This window comes from Meleagris gallopavo, chromosome 31 (assembly GCF_905368555.1).
Source record: "Meleagris gallopavo chromosome 31, MGAL_WU_HG_1.1, whole genome shotgun sequence".
Classification (NCBI taxonomy): Eukaryota; Metazoa; Chordata; class Aves; order Galliformes; family Phasianidae; genus Meleagris; species Meleagris gallopavo.
Window position 1 is genome coordinate 1,516,596 of NC_139434.1, and position 16,246 is coordinate 1,532,841.

The window sequence follows — 16,246 nt, forward strand, 5'->3', positions numbered from 1 at the left end:
GCTCCGTCTGTTTGCATGGGGGGGGAAGCGGGGGGGCCCAGCCGCCAGCTTTATTACTACAAGAGGCACTTAAAACGCGGGGGTTGGGTGTAATAAATAGGGCACGGGTGTGGGGGGGCCTAGCGGGGTGGGGACTCCAGCCTCTCCTCCCACCCCCCCCGTGGGGGACCCACTCCTGGGTGCACAGGGGAGGATGGGAAGGACAGAAGGGCCCTGCCCAGTGCTGGGGTGTGGGGGGGGGAGGGTCTGGTCCCCTTTAGCCATCCACAGAGCCCTTCTTGAGACCGAAGAAGCTGGAGGAGCGGGGCGGGGGGGCCATCAGCATGGGCGCTTGGTTCTTGTGGGTGATCTTGATCTGTAAGAGAGGATGAGAGTGGGGGGGGGGGGAGCAACATGGACACAGAACCACAAGGAGGCTCCAGGGGAACTAACGCCTCCCCCCCCCATCCGGCATGGGGACACCTACAGTGCAGGGCGGCTGCATCCAGGGCTCTCCATCAATCTGCATGGGGAGGGCTTTCAGCGTCCTGCAACAACAGCCCCCTTACAGTTCACCCACAGCCCTTGGGGAGGGGGGCACAACCCACCCCACCCCAGGGCTCACCGCAGGGTGATCTCGGAGCACTTGGCCAGCCGCGTTCCTGCGCTCTTCAGCCCCGTGTAGATCTGCCCCATTTCCAGCACTCCCTCCAGCCCCACAACCTCCAACCGCTGGTCGCTCAGGTCTAAAGAGGAGGGGTTGAGGAGGAGTCAGGACTGCGCCAGCCTCGAGGAGGGGTTGTTTCCAAACCTCCACCCCCACCCCACGAACCCTGCACGCAGGTCTTGAGCGTTTCGGCGTCGGTGATGGCCGGGGGCTCCGCGGCACCGGGCGGCCGCCTCGCCTCCCCCAGCGGGCGCTTGGTCTCACCCCACAGGTTGGAACCTCCGTGCATGCTGGGGATGTTGAGCACGGCGACGCCCGCCAGCGCACCCCGCAGCTCCAGGGGGGTCCCGCAGCACTGGGGAGGGGAGCAGGGTCAGGGCAGAGCGCCGGGGGGGGGCACAGGGATGCAGGGATGAGGCGCACCTCGATGCTCAGGCACTCCTTGAGCTTCTTGCAGGTGGCAAAGAGCGTCTCGGAGGTGGCAAACTCCAGGTACCAGAGTTTGTTCTTCATCCTGGGGGGGGGAGCACGGCGTGGTGGGGATATGGGGACGCACAGGGGGGTCACAGGGATGCAGGCTGGGCACAGCACTCACCTGCTGTTGAATTTCTCGGGGTATTTCTCCCGCATGACGTGGAAGCGGTGCGCGATGGAGGCATCCTGTGGGGAGGAAATGGGCGCAGAGCGTGGAGGGGTGAAACCCAGCCATGCCGTGCCTCCCCCTCCCCAGCAGCTCCCAGCCCCACACACCACCCCAATGGAGAAGTAGTTGTTGACGATCTCGTAGGGCACGGGGTCACCAGCCTCGGTGGGGCAGGTGGGCAGCACCCGCAGGTGCCAGCGGTCCATCTGCACCACGCTGCTGCCCTCGATGTCCTTCAGGATCTTCACCAGGTTCTCCCCGTCGTAGCCTGTGGATGGTGTTGGAGGAGACACGGGATCAGGGGGGGAGGTTGGAGGGGGGAGGAGGGGGGGGGATATTGGGCTGCCCACCTCACACCCCACTACTCACCTCCACCCCAGCGCAGGCACCGCGCCAGGTCGTTGCCGGTGCCCAGGGGCAAAACGGCCACAGGTGGTCGTCGGGGAAGGTTGGCTTTGTCTGCAGACAAAGCAGAGAAGTGCAGTGAGGGGGGGGAAGGTTTTGGCCAGCAAATCCCGGGGTGTGGGGTGACGGGGGGGTGCAGACCCACCAATGGCATCCAGGATCCATCCCACAGTGCCGTCCCCGCCGCACACCAGGATGCGGAAATCTGGCACGTCCCGAAAGAAATTGAGTCTGGGGAGGAGAAGGAAGGGAAGAAAGGGAGGGAGGGAGGTCAGGGCTGGTTGCCCCCCTCCCAGCACTTCCCAAACCCCCCCTTCCATTCCCCCCTTACCCTGGGTTGGGTCCTCCTTGCTGCAGGTTGTAGACCTGCCGGGGGTTCAGCAGGTACTGGAACTTCCGCAGGACTCTGCAAGAGAAGGGAAGGTGGGTTGGGGGGGGTCCAACCCCCATCCCCACCTCCCCCTAAATTTGTGTGTGGAAGAAAGTCCCACAGTGTGCCCAGCACCTGCCCAGCCCCTCACCTCTTTCCCTGCTTCCCTCCGCTCTTGGGGTTGACGAAGACGAGGAGTGGGTGGGTGTCGGGCACAGGGCTGACCTGTGGGTTTGGGGGGGGGGTTGAGTGCCAGGCCCCATGGGGGGACACAGATACAGGTGGGGACACAGGGATAACAGGGGAACGTGTCTCACCCGCAGCGCCTGTCCTTCAGGAGTGGTGAAGACCTGTGGTCCCTCCTCACCCGGCGTCCCACTCTCATCCTTTTGGCTGTTCTGCCGCTCCTGCACCCCCAGCAGGGAGGTGACACCGACGTCCCCAAACAGGGACATCCCTCATTCCCCTAAATCCCACCCCCCCTTCCCCCGAGCTCACCAGCACCACAGGGTAGATGGCGGAGGGGGGCAGGATGTGGTCCCTCAGCAGCCCACAGTCACAAGCGGGGGGCACAGCGGGCTTGCAATCCTCGTGGATCTGGGGGCAGAGACCACGTCCAGCCACCCCATCCCTTGGGGATGGACAGAGGAGACGGGGACCCCCCTGTGACACCAACCAGCATCACGGGGGCCCACATCCCCCCACCCATCCCCACCTTGAGGTGACACCAGACGCAGTGCAGCCCCGTCAGGCTCTGGAAGCTCTTGATTTTCTTCTGGCATTTGCCACACTTGCTGGCCTCGCAGCCACCTTTCACCCAGACGTGGGCTTGGACCTGCGTGGGCAGTCATGGCGGGAGGCGGTGGGACAGACGGACGGAAGGACGGACAGATAGGAGGAGGAACGGGTGGGCAGGCGGACGGAGGGACAACCAGGCGGGCAGGCAGCTGCGCAGCTTGACAAAAGGGACGGATGGACAAACGGACAGATGGACGGGCAAAGAGATGAGCGGACGGACGGATCACAGATGGAGCCACGGACAAACGGACCGGCAAATGGAGCAGGCGGGCGGACAGACGGACGGACAAATGGATGGACAGATGGACTCACACCGGCCTCCTTGCGGGACTTGGCGTAGGTGCTGATGCAGCTGGGGGGCGCCTTGCGGGCGCAGCGCTCGTGGACCGTGAACTTGCAGACTGGGGGGCGCGGCCGTGAGGGGGCGGGGTTCGATCCCTGCTCCCACCCCCAAACCGCCCCCCCAGCCAATCGCAGCACGGCCCCCCCTCCGCCCCAGGAACCAATGGCAGCCCGGTGTTTCCCAGGTGGGTGGGGCTTCTGTAGTAGCCACGCCCGCTTTGGGCGAGGGATTTCCTCAGCTGGAGGGGGCGGGGCTTCCCGCAACACCTGGGGCGGGGGTCCCTCCCAGCTCCTCCCCACCCCACCCCCTGCGCCCCCATCCCCACCCAAGGGAGGGACACCACCCCATCCTTGTCCCTGTCCTCAGCCCTGCGCCCACCCCGTCCCACCGCCACCCGTCCTCATCCCCAACCCTCTTCCAGTCTCAGCCCATCACGGTCCCCTCCCCATCCCACCCCTCCCCCCGCTGCATCCTCATCCCATATCGTCCCCCTCCCGCTCCCATCCCTGCCCCACTCACAGGTGCAGCACAGCCCCTGTTTGCGCAGCCCGACCAGCAGCGTCTCGCACACATTGCAGTAGGCGGGACGGTTGAAGTGCTTCAGGCGCCACATGTGCTGCCCGTCATCCTTCATGTGCTGAGAGGGGGGGGGAGGATGAGAGGTCAGGACAACCCCGGGGGGGTCCCAGCACGGCGCACCCCCCGCACTCACCACCTCCAGGCCCAGCAGCACCAGCAGGGGGATGTTGGTTACACCGCCGCGCAGCCACTCCGCCAATGACACCGTACCACTGCCATCGTAGTCAATCTCCCGCATCATCTCCTGCAGGATCTGGGGGGACGCGGGGTTCAGGGGGTCTGGGGGGGCACATGGTGGGGAGGGATGCGGGGCCACTCACCGGCTTCAGCTCTGTGACGTCCCAGTCCAGGTATTGGGCCACCCGCATCATCTGGGTGATGATCCGCTCCACCTCCTGCAGCAAGGTGATGGCGAGGATGAGGATGGGGGTGATGACGGGGGTCCCAGATGCCCCCCCCAGCCCTGTCCCCTCACCGAGCTGTCCAGAAGCCCGTTCCCATCCTTGTCGTACAGCTTAAATGTGACTGGGGGGGGAGGGAGGGGCACAGCAGAGTCAGATGACGGTGCTCCCCCCCAGCCTGCCTTGTGCCACAGGACCCCCACTCACACTCCAGCTTGTCCTCGGGGCGCCCACCCTCCAGCAGTGAGAAGTAGCAGGAGACATCATTAACGCAGACAAGGTCAGCATCTGTGGGATGGACACAAGGCTGAGCCCAAGCTCCCCCCCGTGTCCTGACACCCCCCTCCCCCAGTTTCCCAGTCCCCCCCAGGTCCTCACCAGCGCCCGGCTGCCCTGTGCTCTGGAAGGACCTGAAGAGGTGATGGCACAGCGTGTCTGGGACGTCTGCTGCCTCCAGGTAGCTCCTCAGGAACAGCTTGAAGCCCTCGAAGTCCACGCACTGGGGGGGGTGGGGGGGGGGCAGAGAGGGGCTGGAGGTGTGTGTGTGTGGGGAGGGGGGGGAGTCAGCAGGCAGCCCCTGGGGTGTGGGGAGGGGGCTCACCTCTCCCTGAAGGTGCTGGGACAGCATCCCGTCACCATAGAACTCCTGCAGCACATCCTGCACCTTCCTGCTGCTGTCTGCGGGCACAGGCGTGTGCAAGGATGCTGGAGGAGTTCACACGCAGGCAAGGGCCGTGCACACGCATACCATGCATGCACGCACACGTGTGTGCAAGGCACACCCGCGGGTATGCACGCCTATGCCTCGCACGCCCATCGCTCCATCGCGGTGCACACGTGCGCGTGGCCACCCCAAGCGTGCAAAACCACTGCCACACACACACACACACAGAGCCACGCATAAAGTGCAGCCACACCCGTGCTCACACACACGAGCTGCTTCCCCCCACCCACCCCCCCCCCCAACTCACAGTCCAGGTACTTCTGGAGCTGGGCGAATTCCTCGGGGCTCAGCGTGCCCCACTCCGCGCTCTCCTCCATCGCGCTGCCTGCAGGCGGAGGGCGGCGGTGGGCGCACGGCGGGGGTCTCCCCGCGTTCTCCCCGCCCCGTTTGCCCCAGCGCAGCCCCGCCTCCCCGCTCAGGCCGGGCGGGCAGCAGCTCGCTCGCACACGCACAGGTCGGGCTGCTCGCATCCTGCTGCCACGCATCCGGCTGCCACCCACGCACCCCGCGGGGATGCGGTTCCCTCCCGGCCCGCGATGAGGCAGCGCCGGCCCCGAGGGCGAGGGCTGAGCTTTGCTCCCTGCGTGGCACCGGGCGGCAGATGCTGAGCGCGGCCCGGGAGCGGCACCGGGCGGAGGTTGTGTGTAGGGGGGGGGATGGGGGACACGGAGCCGCAGTCCCCTGGGACCCCAAATGTGACCCAAAGGGGAATGAGGACGATGCGTGCGCGTCCCTCCTGCCGCCCCCCGGAGCACCCATGGGTGATCCCAGCACCACTCCCATCCCCTTCTCCCCCCGCACCGGGGCTGCGTCAGGAACCCGCGCTGGGGGAACCGAGCCGTGGCACGATGCCGGCCCCCCCGGGGGCCCCGAGGTCGGGCACGGCCCCCAGGACCCCCCCGGAGCGACGGCTGGTTCCCTTATTTAGTAACGGGCAGGGAACGGGAACCGTGGAGGGGGGGGGCAGCACCCACGCACGGCCCCTCTCCGCTCCCGGGACCCCCGGGCTGTGGTCTCTCCCTCGAGGACCCCGGGGCGAGGCGGCTGCCGTCCTTTAAGAAGCACCGGGGCCGCCTCTCACCGGTGCCGGTGTCCGCGCAGCGCGGGGCGGCTCCGGGACGCGCAGGTGGGAGCGACGGAGCCCAGCGGCGGGGCGGGCGGGGCCAGGCCCCTCGCTTTCTCCGTTTTCCTCCTGCCGCGCCCCGGGAACGAGGAGGCGGCGGAGGGACGGGACGGGAGCGGAGCTCGGAGCTCACCGCGCTGAGCACCGGGAAGCGGACCGGGAAGAGCGCGGGACCGGGAACGGGCGGCGGCACCGAACCCACGCCCCAGGGTGCAGCCCGGGCCGTGCCCCGCCGGCGCTGCTTCCCTCCCGTTCCACGCTCGGTGCCGTCGGTTCAGCCCAGCTCGATGCGCTCCGCCCCGATCGGACCGAGCCCCGCACTCCCCGCTTCAGTTCGGTCCGGTTCGATTCCTTCCGACGCAGCCAATCCCGGTGCGGCTCATCCCGGTAGCGCCGGTCTCGCCTCGCCTCGCCCCGCCCCTCCCTCCCGGCGCCGTCCCGCCACACCCCCGGTGCCCGCCGGTACCTGCGGGGCTCCGCTCGGTGCCGCCGCTCGGTCCGACCCGGTGTCCGCGCGCGACCGCCGCTGCCCAGCCCCTGTGACATCACGCTCGGGGCGGCACCGGGAGCACGTGCGGCGGGGAGCACAGCTCCGGGGCGGGGTCCGCTCCCCGCCGGGCTCGCACCTGCCCCGCGCTCACGGGGCCGCTTCCGTTGTACTTTAAAGCGGCCGGGGGGCCCGCAGGGGGGCTGGGACCGGAGGGGGGGCAGAGGGGGAGCGGGAAGAGGTGGGAGGGGGCACGCGTGGAAATCCCCGCGGCAATCGCAGCGCGGGGCCGGGCTGCATCCGGACTGCCCCGGGGTGCGGGGGTGGAAGGAAGGGCAGTTTGTTCCCCCTCCCCCCAGTGAACCGCATGGTGCTGCGGTGCGGGGAGCCCCGACCCCTCCCTGTTCCCCGACGTGACACCGAGGCGGGGCGGGACCGGCCTCGAAGGCTCGGTTGAGGCGGGTTATCCGCCGGTCGCCCCGGTCCCGCAGCGCGGGCACGTTCTAGCTCGGCGTCACGGCAGCAGCCCCGCACCCAGCGACTCCGCACAAAACGGAGCGCTGCGCCTTTAAAAACAAAATGGCGCCGCCGCCCGCGAATCACCCCAATCCCCTCTCCGGACGCCGCGCCGTCACTTCCGGGGGCGGGGCGTGGGAGCCGGAAGTGTATCGCGCACGCAAGATGGCGACTCCCTATGTGACTGATGAGACCGGTGAGTGCGCCGCGGTGTGGGCCCGCCGCTGCGGGACGGGCGGCTCCGGCGCTGCGGGGCGGGGATCTGCAGGGCGCGTGAGGCCGAGGCCGCGCCTGGGGGCGGCGGGGCGGCTGCGCTCCGTGGGTTGGGCTCCGTCCCTTCTCTCCGTGGGCTCGGTTCCGTTCTGCCTTTTCCCCGTGGGCCCGTGCCGCAGCCCCATCTCTGCGTGCCGTTTCCCACAGCGCGCTCCGTGGGGTCGGATCTCCCCCCTGCGTTCTCTGTAGGGTCAGATCTTCTTCCTGTGTTTTCTGTGGGGTCAGACCTTCACCCTGATTTCTTTACAGGTAGGATCTCCCCCCACGCACGTTCTCTATGGGGTTACATCAGCCTCCCCGTGCTCTCTGTGGGGTCACACCTCCCACTCCCATGTTTGCTCCCATCCTCCCATATCCCAGCAGGGCTGGTCCCTTCTCTTCCCCCCAGAACGGTACCAGGTGCCGGGCAGCCCCCAGCCCCGGGGGAGGAGCAGCCCCTTGTGCCCCCCCTTCCAACGTTGCTTTCTGCCCCATAGGGAAGTACATCGCCTCTACGCAGCGCCCTGACGGCACCTGGCGGAAGCAGCGGCGTGTGAAGGAGGGCTACGTGCCACAGGAGGAGGTGCCGGTGTAAGTGGGGCAGGCAGCCAGGTGTGGGGTCCTGGGGTGGAGCCCCATTGCTGGCAGCAGAGCGATGGTGTCGGTGTGCCCAGGATCCCAAATTGTGGGCACTTTGTGCCGTTACCTGCGCCCCGCTGGGGCTGTGGGGTGCTTGGCAAGGCTGGGAGCCCCCAGTGTGTCTGAACCAGGTCATGTCTTGAGGTCTCAGTCTCTTTCCAGGTGCCTGAGCACTTCTGACCCCCTTAGTCCTTAAGCCGAGTCCTGATGGTACGTATCTGGCTGCTCCTCTGTGCAGGGCTGGGCTGAGCCACGGCCGTGAGGACATCCTGAGGAGCTCAGGGCAGTGCTGGAGCTGAGCACTGTGCTGTGCTGATGGCGAGGCTGGAGGTGGTGAGGTTTGCAGCTCCACGGGGGCAGCAGTGCCGTCACCGCATCTCCTCCCATGCAGGTATGAGAACAAATACGTGAAGTTCTTCAAAAGCAAGCCTGAGCTGCCCCCGGGGCTGAGCCTGGAGCCCAACACCCAGCCCAGCAAGCAGCCCAGCAAAGCGGAGGGTGGGGAGAGTGGACTGTCCAAAACAGCAAAAAGGAACTTGAAACGCAAGGAGAAGAGGAAGCAGCAGCAGGAGAAAGGCGAGAGGGAAACAGACGAACTGATCCAATCGCTGGAGAAGGTCTCCTTGTCGGGGGGCAGCGGCGGGGACACGAGAGCGGCCGCACCGCAGCCAGCCTGCAGCGCCCAGAGCTCTGCTGACGGGGAAGCTGCAGCCTCAGAGAGAAGCAAGAAGATCAAGAACCTGAGGAAGAAGCTGCGGCAGGTGGAGGAGCTGCAGCAGCGGCTCGACTCTGGGGAGATAAAGCAGCCGACCAAGGAGCAGCTGGAGAAGCTGGGCCGGAGGAAAGCCCTGGAGGAGGAGCTGCAGGACCTGGAGCTGGACTTGTGAGGGGCGGGCCGTTGTGGGGCGTGTGGGGCTGGCGTCCCCAGCGCAGGCTGTCTGGACTGAGCGCCGGCCCCTCTTTCCCGAGGTTTTGTTTTGGGTGGGTGCCGTCGTTTTTCTTTTTCCACAACAGTTCTTTTGTTTGTTTGTTTGTTTGTTTGTTTTCCCAGCTATCAGTGTTAGAAAGTCAGCAACTCTCAGATACCTCTCTCCTTTTTGAAGTTTATTTGGGGGAGCCGGGTGGGCAGGGCTGGTGCTGCGGGTGAGGCAGGGGCAGCAGCTCTTCCTTGACTTCTTCCCCAGCCCCTCGCATTCTGTGTTACGGCCTGTCGTCCTCTTCCTTTTATTTTTAAAAATGCAATAATAAAATTGCAGTAGTGACCCCGTGGCATGAGCTCAGCTCTGCCTTTCCCTACTGAGGACAGTGCTGGGATCCTCCCACAGTTCCCAACCCCCTCAGCCCGCCCAGCTGCAGCCATGCCAACACCAGTGTCACCGTTGGGGCTGTGTGTGGGACACAGCTGCCTTTGTGTCCCGTGAGGCAGCGTTGGAGTGTTGCCCCCCCTCTTGTGCCCCATTTTCTGGGTGGCCCCATCCTCTGGCTTGGCACCAGCCCACGTCCTGCTGCCCATTGGGAGGGACAGCGTATGGGACAGTGCTTGTTCTGCCCCAACCCTGCTCTGGGCTCTGCTGGGGGGATGGGGCCACGTTTGGGTTCATCTTGCGTGGGGCTGAGCAGGGAGTGCTGTGGTTGGTCCCGGGATTGGAGAGGTGATGCATGGGGATGGAGCTTGGCAGTCTGAGATGGGAGTGATTATGTCCATAAGGGGACTGGGGGATTCTGGAGCGTGGAGGAGGAGGTGTGGGGGTCTAGGGAGCTCAGGGGTCATAGGTGGGGGTGTCGGTGGTTTGGGGGATGCAGGAACGGGCAGCCCATGTGGTCGGTGGAGCTGGGGGCCTCCTGGCAGCAGGAATGGAGGTATAAGAGGTTTGGGAGTGAGGAGCTAGGGGCAGCTGGAGGCATTCAGAAACTACAGCTCAGATACTGAGCCAGCAGTGCGTGCACAGCACTTGGGTAGGACCTACAAAAATAACTGTGGGGCGTTATTTTCTATGAAGTCTTTTCTTGCACTGGAGGGAGAGTGGAGCCGAACCTCTCTGGAGCTGACAGGGAGCGGGGGTTGCAGTGGGTGTGGGGCTGGTTGTGGGGCAGGAGCTCCCATTTACCCCATGAGGATCCCCTGTTATTTGCCTACTTAAAAGGGCAGGCATGGTGGGGGGACAGCAACCCAAGGCACAGCGGGTGGGGGCACAGCGGCCTCTCAGAGGTGGCCTCGAGGCACTGGGGTGGCGAAGGACACAGTGGAGCCACAGCCATCACTGGGGGTCCCAGCAGGGTCCGGGGGGGCTGCATTCTCCAGCTGCAGGTCCCACAAGCTCTGGATGTAGCTCTGGGGGTGGAAAGGGGTGTCAGTGGTGGTGGTGGGGCACCCCCTGTTCCCCCAGCACACACTCACCAAGGCCAACACGTTGCACAAGCAGTGTGTCACTGGGGCAGGCTGGTGGCGGTGGCTGCACTTGGAGGGGGTTCAGTTCTGCTGGCATTTGGCTTCCTGCTGATGGAGGTACAGCAGCTGCAGTCATTTCTGGCACCAGCTGAGGATCGCTGGAGGGAGGGGGCTCAGCACCGGCCCCTTCCCTCACCCCCATCCCCATGGCCATCTCCTCGGTCCCTATGGCCGTCCCCATTGCCATCTCCACCTCCCTCATCATTTCCATCACCCTTTGTGTCCCCTTCCCCACCTCTGCTGCCCCACGCTCATCATGCACACCCCATAATAGTTCCCATTCCTATCCCCATCCCATCCCAGTTCACTCCCCACCCTATCCCATTCCAACATCCATCCCCATGCCTATTCCTATTCCCATCTCAACCCATCCAAGGCTCCATCCCCACGGCCATCCCATAACTATCCCTAACCCCATCCCATTGCCATCCCCATCTCCTCCCCATGGCCATTCCCACCCCAACCCCAACCCCACCCCACCCCCTCCCCACTCCCCTCACCGTTGCTGCAGCAGGACACCAAGCAGGCTGAGCGCCGGCCATACCCCCAACACGACCCAGCTGTACCAGCAGAGCTGCCCCACCGCCGCCATCCGCAGCCTCTCGGAGACGTGGAGCACCAAAGCAAACACCTCCACGAAATAATCCACACACGCCACCACCACGGCAGCGCCGAGGACGGCAGTGGCCAAGGTGGTCAGCGCTTTGGGCCACCGCAGGGCCAGCAGGGCGCAGAGCAACGCCGGGCCCAGCAGGACTCCCACCAGCACCCAGGGGCTCAGCGGTGGCACCAGCGATGCAGCAGCTGCCAGCACGGCCGTGGCCAGCAGCAGCCCCAGCAGCAGCCCGGTGGAGAAGAGCCCGACGCTGCGCAGCAGAGCGGTGACCAACCCGCAGAGCGAGCCGATGGCCAACGCGATGCCTGCGCTCACCTCCAGGCTCAGCCGCGTCTCCAACACGCGCTCCTTGTAGCACAGCAGGAAGATGGTGCTGGAGCCCAGGAGCAGCCCCGAGGTGAACATGATGGCCTTGAAGCAGCGATGGCCTGCGGGGGATGTGGGGCTCAGTGGGGGCTGCGCTGCGGTGTCCCCGGTGCCATCCGCCAGCTGTGCCCCGTGGACGCGTCCTGTCCTGTCCCCATTGCCAAATGTGTGCCATGGAAACGTCCCATTGCATCCCACGGTGTCCCCCCATGCCATCCCCTGTCCATGCACCATCGATGCACACAGTCCTATCCCCAGCCTGTCCCATAGTGTCCCCAGTGCCACCCCCATGGGTGTCCCCACCCCATGGGTGTCCCCACTGTGTCCACACTGCCAACCCCAGCTGTGCCGCATGGACACGTCCCAAGGTGGCCCCAGTGCCACACGCACCCCACAGTCTCCCCTGGAATCTCCTCCCCCTACCCCCGGCGGTGCCCCCCCTGCGCTGTGCCACCCCCACCCCTCACCAACGCAGCCATAGAGGAGGCCGAGGACGCAGCCGAGGGCGCAGAGGACCGCCGGACCGGGCTCATAGTGCAGCCATGGCTCCACGCGGCAACGCGGCTCCGCGGGGGCTCCGGGCTCCATCCCGGGCCGGGGTGGGGGGTGGGCGGGGGGGAGGCTGTGCTGGGGGCGGTGGAAGCGCCCAGAGGGAGCCCCGCTCCGCTCCCCCCATTCGCGCATCTGGCGGCGGGGCCACATCTGGGGCGGGGAATCGGAGGAGGGCGGGAGGGGCCGGGGGGAACCGGGGGCTCTGAAAACATCGGGAGCAGTGGGAGGGGGTCGAGAGGGGCGAACTCTGGAGCCACCGCGGCTGCAAAGCCGACACCATTGCTGGGGACACAGAGTGGGGAACTACGGGGTGTGTCTGCGTGGGGGGGTCTTCGGGACACACCCGTGTACCCTGGGTTACCCCAGAGCACTCCCTAAGGTCCTCCTTGCGACCCCCTTTCCCCCTCTCCCCACAGCGGACTCGCAGGGTCCCCACCGGCACCCAGGACCCCCCAGCCGCCCCCAAAGCTCCACACGTGTCCCGAAGGAGCCGCGGACCCCCGGCACCTCCCGGACCCGCGGGCACTGCTATGCTGCCCCCTGCTGGCGGAGCGGAGGCAACGCACGACCAACGCGGCGCCGCTGCTCCGTGCCGTTCTGCGCATGCGTGAGACCGTCTGGAGGACCTAGAGCAACAGAGATGGGCGGACTGGCGGCGCAGAGCGGTAACTGCACAGGGACGCCACTTCCGGGTTTCAGCTCGAAACTGTGTCGCTTCGCGAAGACCAAAACCACGGACGCCACCGGACGGGGTACAGAGCGGCCCCCAATCCACGTCCGCAACGCGGTGTGCACCGACAGCGTAACCGAGGGGACCTATTCCCACAGAGATCCAGGACCCCAACCCCCAGCACAGCCCACGAACGATAAAGCAGAGCCGAACCTGTGAACATTGCAGCTTTATTGAGCCTCACAGCGCAGCAGCCCAGAAGGCACTCATTGGAATCCTCAGTACTCCTCCCCATCCTCCTCGCCCTCCACGCTGTCAGCCCCCACCTCCTCATAATCCTTCTCCAGGGCTGCCATATCCTCCCGGGCCTCCGAGAACTCCCCCTCCTCCATGCCCTCCCCCACGTACCAGTGCACAAAGGCTCGCTTGGCGTACATCAGGTCAAACTTGTGGTCCAGGCGCGCCCACGCCTCGGCGATGGCCGTGGTGTTGCTCAGCATGCACACGGCGCGCTGCACCTTGGCCAGGTCCCCCCCGGGCACCACGGTGGGCGGCTGGTAGTTGATGCCCACCTTGAAGCCGGTGGGGCACCAGTCCACAAACTGGATGCTGCGCTTGGTCTTGATGGTGGCGATGGCGGCGTTGACGTCTTTGGGCACCACGTCCCCGCGGTACAGCAGGCAGCACGCCATGTACTTGCCGTGCCGCGGGTCGCACTTCACCATCTGGTTGGCCGGCTCGAAGCACGCGTTGGTGATCTCAGCCACCGACAGCTGCTCGTGGTAGGCTTTTTCTGCCGAGATCACCGGTGCGTACGTGGCCAAGGGGAAGTGGATGCGGGGGTAGGGCACCAGGTTGGTCTGGAACTCCGTCAGGTCGACGTTCAGAGCCCCGTCGAAGCGCAGCGAGGCCGTGATGGAGGACACGATCTGGCTGATGAGGCGGTTCAGGTTGGTGTAGGTGGGGCGCTCGATGTCCAGGTTCCTGCGGCAGATGTCGTAGATGGCCTCGTTGTCCACCATGAAGGCGCAGTCGGAGTGCTCCAGCGTGGTGTGGGTGGTGAGGATGGAGTTGTAGGGCTCCACCACGGCCGTGGACACCTGCGGGGCCGGGTAGATGGAGAACTCCAGCTTGGACTTCTTGCCGTAGTCCACCGACAGGCGCTCCATCAGCAGCGAGGTGAAGCCGGAGCCGGTGCCGCCCCCGAAGCTGTGGAACACCAGGAAGCCCTGCAGCCCCGTGCACTGGTCAGCCTGCGGGGACACAAGAAGGGGTCGTGTTGGATCCAGGCAGCTGCACAGCTCAGCCCTTCCTCTTTGTGGCCTCGTGAGGACGTTCTGGAGGTGTTTCTTTTGGGGATCTCCGGGGGTAGGAGGCAGCAGGACAGGCTGATGGGGCACCTCCAGCCATTGCAATCTGCGCCTTGAGGTGTGGATCCCTTTGGGGGACGCAGCCTATGGGGTGTTGGCACTGGGCAGACTGGGGGAAGATGCATGGATTGGGGTTCGGAGCAGCTCAGCCTCAGCCATGGCCTCGCATCCCATACTTGTGCACCTGGTGATGCATGTCCTGAGCCATCCTGCTCCAACCTGATGTGCTACCATTGCCTGCAGCACAGCCAGCAGCACCTCAGCTCTATCCCTGGCGTGGGAACAGACGTTCAAAGCAATGGGGCAGCAGCACCGGTCCAACCGGCCCCATGGCGGCGGCGACACCCACACAGAAGCCCCAGGTCCAGCCACAAGCAGACAGGTTGGCACCAGGAGCAGACAGCCCTGGGGCTGCTGTGGGGAGGGGACAGCACTGACCCATCCACCCTGTCCCTCTAAGGCAGCCCCACCTGCAGTGGTTAATGCTGCTGACAGTGTGCGAATGAGCTGCTGATCCCCACCCCATTCTCCTTCCCTCACCTTTAGGTGAGGACTCACCCAAGGGGACCTCATATCGAGAGGAATCTTCACATGACCCATAAGAAGAAAGACAGTGAGGTTTTCCAAAGCACAGGAGCTGCCCTGTGCCCCGCAGGCCCATCCCACCCCCAGAGCCAACACAGCTGGGTGCGGAGGCTGCAGCAGCAGCACACCTGCAGCACCCAGAGGCACGGGGTCAGCATCCCACCCACTGCAGGACGAGGGGCTCCAGTGCACCCGGAGCCCCACAGCACAGCTCCGTGCTGCCCCTCGGTCCCACGGGGTGGGGGGGGACCCAACGATGCGCGCGTCCCCACGGCGCTGCACCCACCAGCTTGCGGATGCGGTCCAGCACCAGGTCGATGATCTCCTTGCCGATGGTGTAGTGCCCCCGGGCGTAGTTGTTGGCCGCATCCTCCTTGCCCGTGATCAGCTGCTCGGGGTGGAAGAGCTGCCGGTACGTCCCCGTGCGCACCTCATCTGGGGGCACCGGGAGCAACGTCAGCACCGCCACGGCCCCCCCACGGCACCCCCACCCCCACCCCCACCCCGCTCACCGATCACAGTGGGTTCCAGGTCTACAAATATGGCACGGGGCACGTGCTTGCCAGCCCCCGTCTCGCTGAAGAAGGTGTTGAAGGAGTCGTCCCCCCCGCCGATGGTTTTGTCGCTGGGCATCTGCCCGTCGGGCTGGATGCCGTGCTCCAGGCAGTACAGCTCCCAGCAGGCATTGCCGATCTGCACGCCCGCTTGGCCCACGTGGATGGAGATGCACTCACGCTGTGGGGTGAGGGAGGGGGTTTGGCTGCTGATCTGCTGCGCCCCAGCACTGCAGAGCCTGAGGTGGGGATCTTCCCGGGGTCACCCCTATGTTCTCCCGCTTCTACTGGGACAGCAACTCTCAAGTTTGGGGCTGTTCTGACCCAGCTGCTGCCTCCATCAGCGCACAGCTGGAAGTGGCTTCTCCCCAGTTATTCCCAGCTATAATGGGATGGGGACACCGCTTGGGACACACTGCCCTACACCTCTGCCATGTGCTTCATCCTCTTCTTCAGGGCCAAGCTTAGGGCTCTCCCCTGTCCCTTCCCAGCTGTACTGGGACGGGGTGCTCTGCCATTCTTTTCCCACTGGTCACTGCCCCACACTGCAGTCCCAATGCCCGCAGCTCAGCCCAGCCCCACGGACCCATTGCAAGGCTCAGGGTGTGGCGGGAGCAAACTCCAAAGGCCACGAGTGCAGTGTCACAGACTCGTGTAGAGTCCGGCAGCTCCACGGAGCTCTGCCTGGGTGGAAAACAAATGCTGCCCCACGCGACTCACATCCATGGGGATCCACGAGTGACCCCACACACCCCACTCCCATGCAGCATCCAGGACACACACAGTTCCCACTTCCCCTTGTCCCCAGTCTAACACGTTACTCACTTGAGTCCTGCAGCCCCCACCCCACAGACCCTGACCCCAAACCCACGCAGCCTCCCTCTCCCCCCCCCCCCATCTCTATGCCATATCCTGGACACACGTGGCTCCAGCGACCCCCGACCCCACATGAGTTTCACAGTCCAGAATCCACACCAGAATCCTCCCAACCCCACCAAAGGGTCCCACAGCCCACCCGTGTCCCCCCTCACCATGGCTGCTGGCTGCTCACTACCCGACCCGTTATGAAGCCGCCGGTGAGAGGAACAGAGAAAATCCCCCCACCCCGACCGACCCTTATGTACCCGAAGGGGCGTGGCCTCAATGGTGCGGGACACG

At 65.6% G+C, this 16,246-nt stretch overlaps 4 protein-coding genes across 8 annotated transcripts; 1 reads left to right on the forward strand and 3 right to left on the reverse strand.

Moving 5' to 3' along the window:
* Nucleotides 1-2: 2 nt before the first annotated feature.
* On the reverse strand, nt 3-6,638 carry DGKA (diacylglycerol kinase alpha). Of its 3 annotated transcripts, none has more exons than XM_085212289.1 (23): nt 6,499-6,638; nt 5,157-5,234; nt 4,787-4,863; nt 4,393-4,684; nt 4,260-4,309; nt 4,105-4,179; nt 3,918-4,037; nt 3,725-3,842; nt 3,175-3,263; nt 2,780-2,899; nt 2,563-2,661; nt 2,382-2,471; nt 2,216-2,289; nt 2,026-2,100; nt 1,840-1,925; nt 1,659-1,748; nt 1,397-1,557; nt 1,242-1,306; nt 1,070-1,160; nt 812-1,001; nt 605-725; nt 467-527; nt 3-355 (listed from the first exon to the last, which is right to left on the reverse strand). In XM_085212289.1, exons 2-23 carry the CDS (start codon nt 5,224-5,226, stop codon nt 257-259), a joined length of 2,313 nt encoding a protein of 770 aa, XP_085068415.1. In that variant the 5' UTR covers nt 5,227-5,234; nt 6,499-6,638; the 3' UTR covers nt 3-256. The 3 variants fall into 3 exon arrangements, with proteins under 3 accessions (XP_085068415.1, XP_085068414.1, XP_085068416.1); XM_085212288.1 differs by lacking the exon at nt 6,499-6,638 and having other exon boundaries at nt 4,393-4,473; nt 4,564-4,684; XM_085212290.1 differs by lacking the exons at nt 4,260-4,309; nt 4,787-4,863; nt 5,157-5,234; nt 6,499-6,638 and having other exon boundaries at nt 4,393-4,468.
* Nucleotides 6,639-6,982: 344 nt separating this feature from the next.
* PYM1 (PYM1 exon junction complex associated factor) lies at nt 6,983-9,195 on the forward strand. Its single transcript, XM_085212377.1, has 3 exons — nt 6,983-7,231; nt 7,785-7,878; nt 8,318-9,195. The coding sequence occupies exons 1-3, from the start codon at nt 7,099-7,101 to the stop codon at nt 8,811-8,813; spliced, it is 723 nt and encodes a 240-aa protein (XP_085068503.1). The 5' UTR covers nt 6,983-7,098; the 3' UTR covers nt 8,814-9,195.
* Nucleotides 9,196-10,028: 833 nt separating this feature from the next.
* On the reverse strand, nt 10,029-12,016 carry LOC104915967 (transmembrane protein 198-like). Of its 3 annotated transcripts, none has more exons than XM_085212361.1 (4): nt 11,825-12,016; nt 10,876-11,419; nt 10,325-10,473; nt 10,029-10,258 (listed from the first exon to the last, which is right to left on the reverse strand). In XM_085212361.1, exons 1-4 carry the CDS (start codon nt 11,943-11,945, stop codon nt 10,185-10,187), a joined length of 888 nt encoding a protein of 295 aa, XP_085068487.1. In that variant the 5' UTR covers nt 11,946-12,016; the 3' UTR covers nt 10,029-10,184. The 3 variants fall into 3 exon arrangements, with proteins under 3 accessions (XP_085068487.1, XP_085068488.1, XP_085068489.1); XM_085212362.1 differs by having other exon boundaries at nt 10,325-10,423; nt 11,825-11,985; XM_085212363.1 differs by having other exon boundaries at nt 10,325-10,420; nt 11,825-11,982.
* A 777-nt stretch (nt 12,017-12,793) lies between these two features.
* On the reverse strand, nt 12,794-16,246 carry LOC100539974 (tubulin alpha-1C chain). Its single transcript, XM_085212345.1, has 4 exons — nt 16,120-16,246; nt 15,047-15,269; nt 14,821-14,969; nt 12,794-13,832 (listed from the first exon to the last, which is right to left on the reverse strand). Exons 1-4 carry the CDS (start codon nt 16,120-16,122, stop codon nt 12,858-12,860), a joined length of 1,350 nt encoding a protein of 449 aa, XP_085068471.1. The 5' UTR covers nt 16,123-16,246; the 3' UTR covers nt 12,794-12,857.

Coding starts and splice junctions, on each gene's coding strand:
- DGKA (XM_085212289.1), bottom strand. CDS start 5,226: ATGGAGGAGAGCGCGGAGTGGGGCACGCTGAGCCCCGAGGAATTCGCC. Junction 1,161..1,241: donor CCCGAGAAATTCAACAGCAG/GTGAGTGCTGTG, acceptor TCCCCCCCCCAG/GATGAAGAACAAACTCTGGT. Junction 726..811: donor GCTCAAGACCTGCGTGCAGG/GTTCGTGGGGTG, acceptor CCTCCTCTTTAG/ACCTGAGCGACCAGCGGTTG.
- PYM1 (XM_085212377.1), top strand. CDS start 7,099: ATGGCGCCGCCGCCCGCGAATCACCCCAATCCCCTCTCCGGACGCCGC. Junction 7,232..7,784: donor CTATGTGACTGATGAGACCG/GTGAGTGCGCCG, acceptor TCTGCCCCATAG/GGAAGTACATCGCCTCTACG. Junction 7,879..8,317: donor CCACAGGAGGAGGTGCCGGT/GTAAGTGGGGCA, acceptor CCTCCCATGCAG/GTATGAGAACAAATACGTGA.
- LOC104915967 (XM_085212361.1), bottom strand. CDS start 11,945: ATGGAGCCCGGAGCCCCCGCGGAGCCGCGTTGCCGCGTGGAGCCATGG. Junction 11,420..11,824: donor CCTCCTCTATGGCTGCGTTG/GTGAGGGGTGGG, acceptor CATCCCCCGCAG/GCCATCGCTGCTTCAAGGCC. Junction 10,474..10,875: donor GGTGTCCTGCTGCAGCAACG/GTGAGGGGAGTG, acceptor CCCTCCCTCCAG/CGATCCTCAGCTGGTGCCAG.
- LOC100539974 (XM_085212345.1), bottom strand. Junction 14,970..15,046: donor CCTGGAACCCACTGTGATCG/GTGAGCGGGGTG, acceptor CGGTGCCCCCAG/ATGAGGTGCGCACGGGGACG. Junction 13,833..14,820: donor TGGACCGCATCCGCAAGCTG/GTGGGTGCAGCG, acceptor GTGTCCCCGCAG/GCTGACCAGTGCACGGGGCT.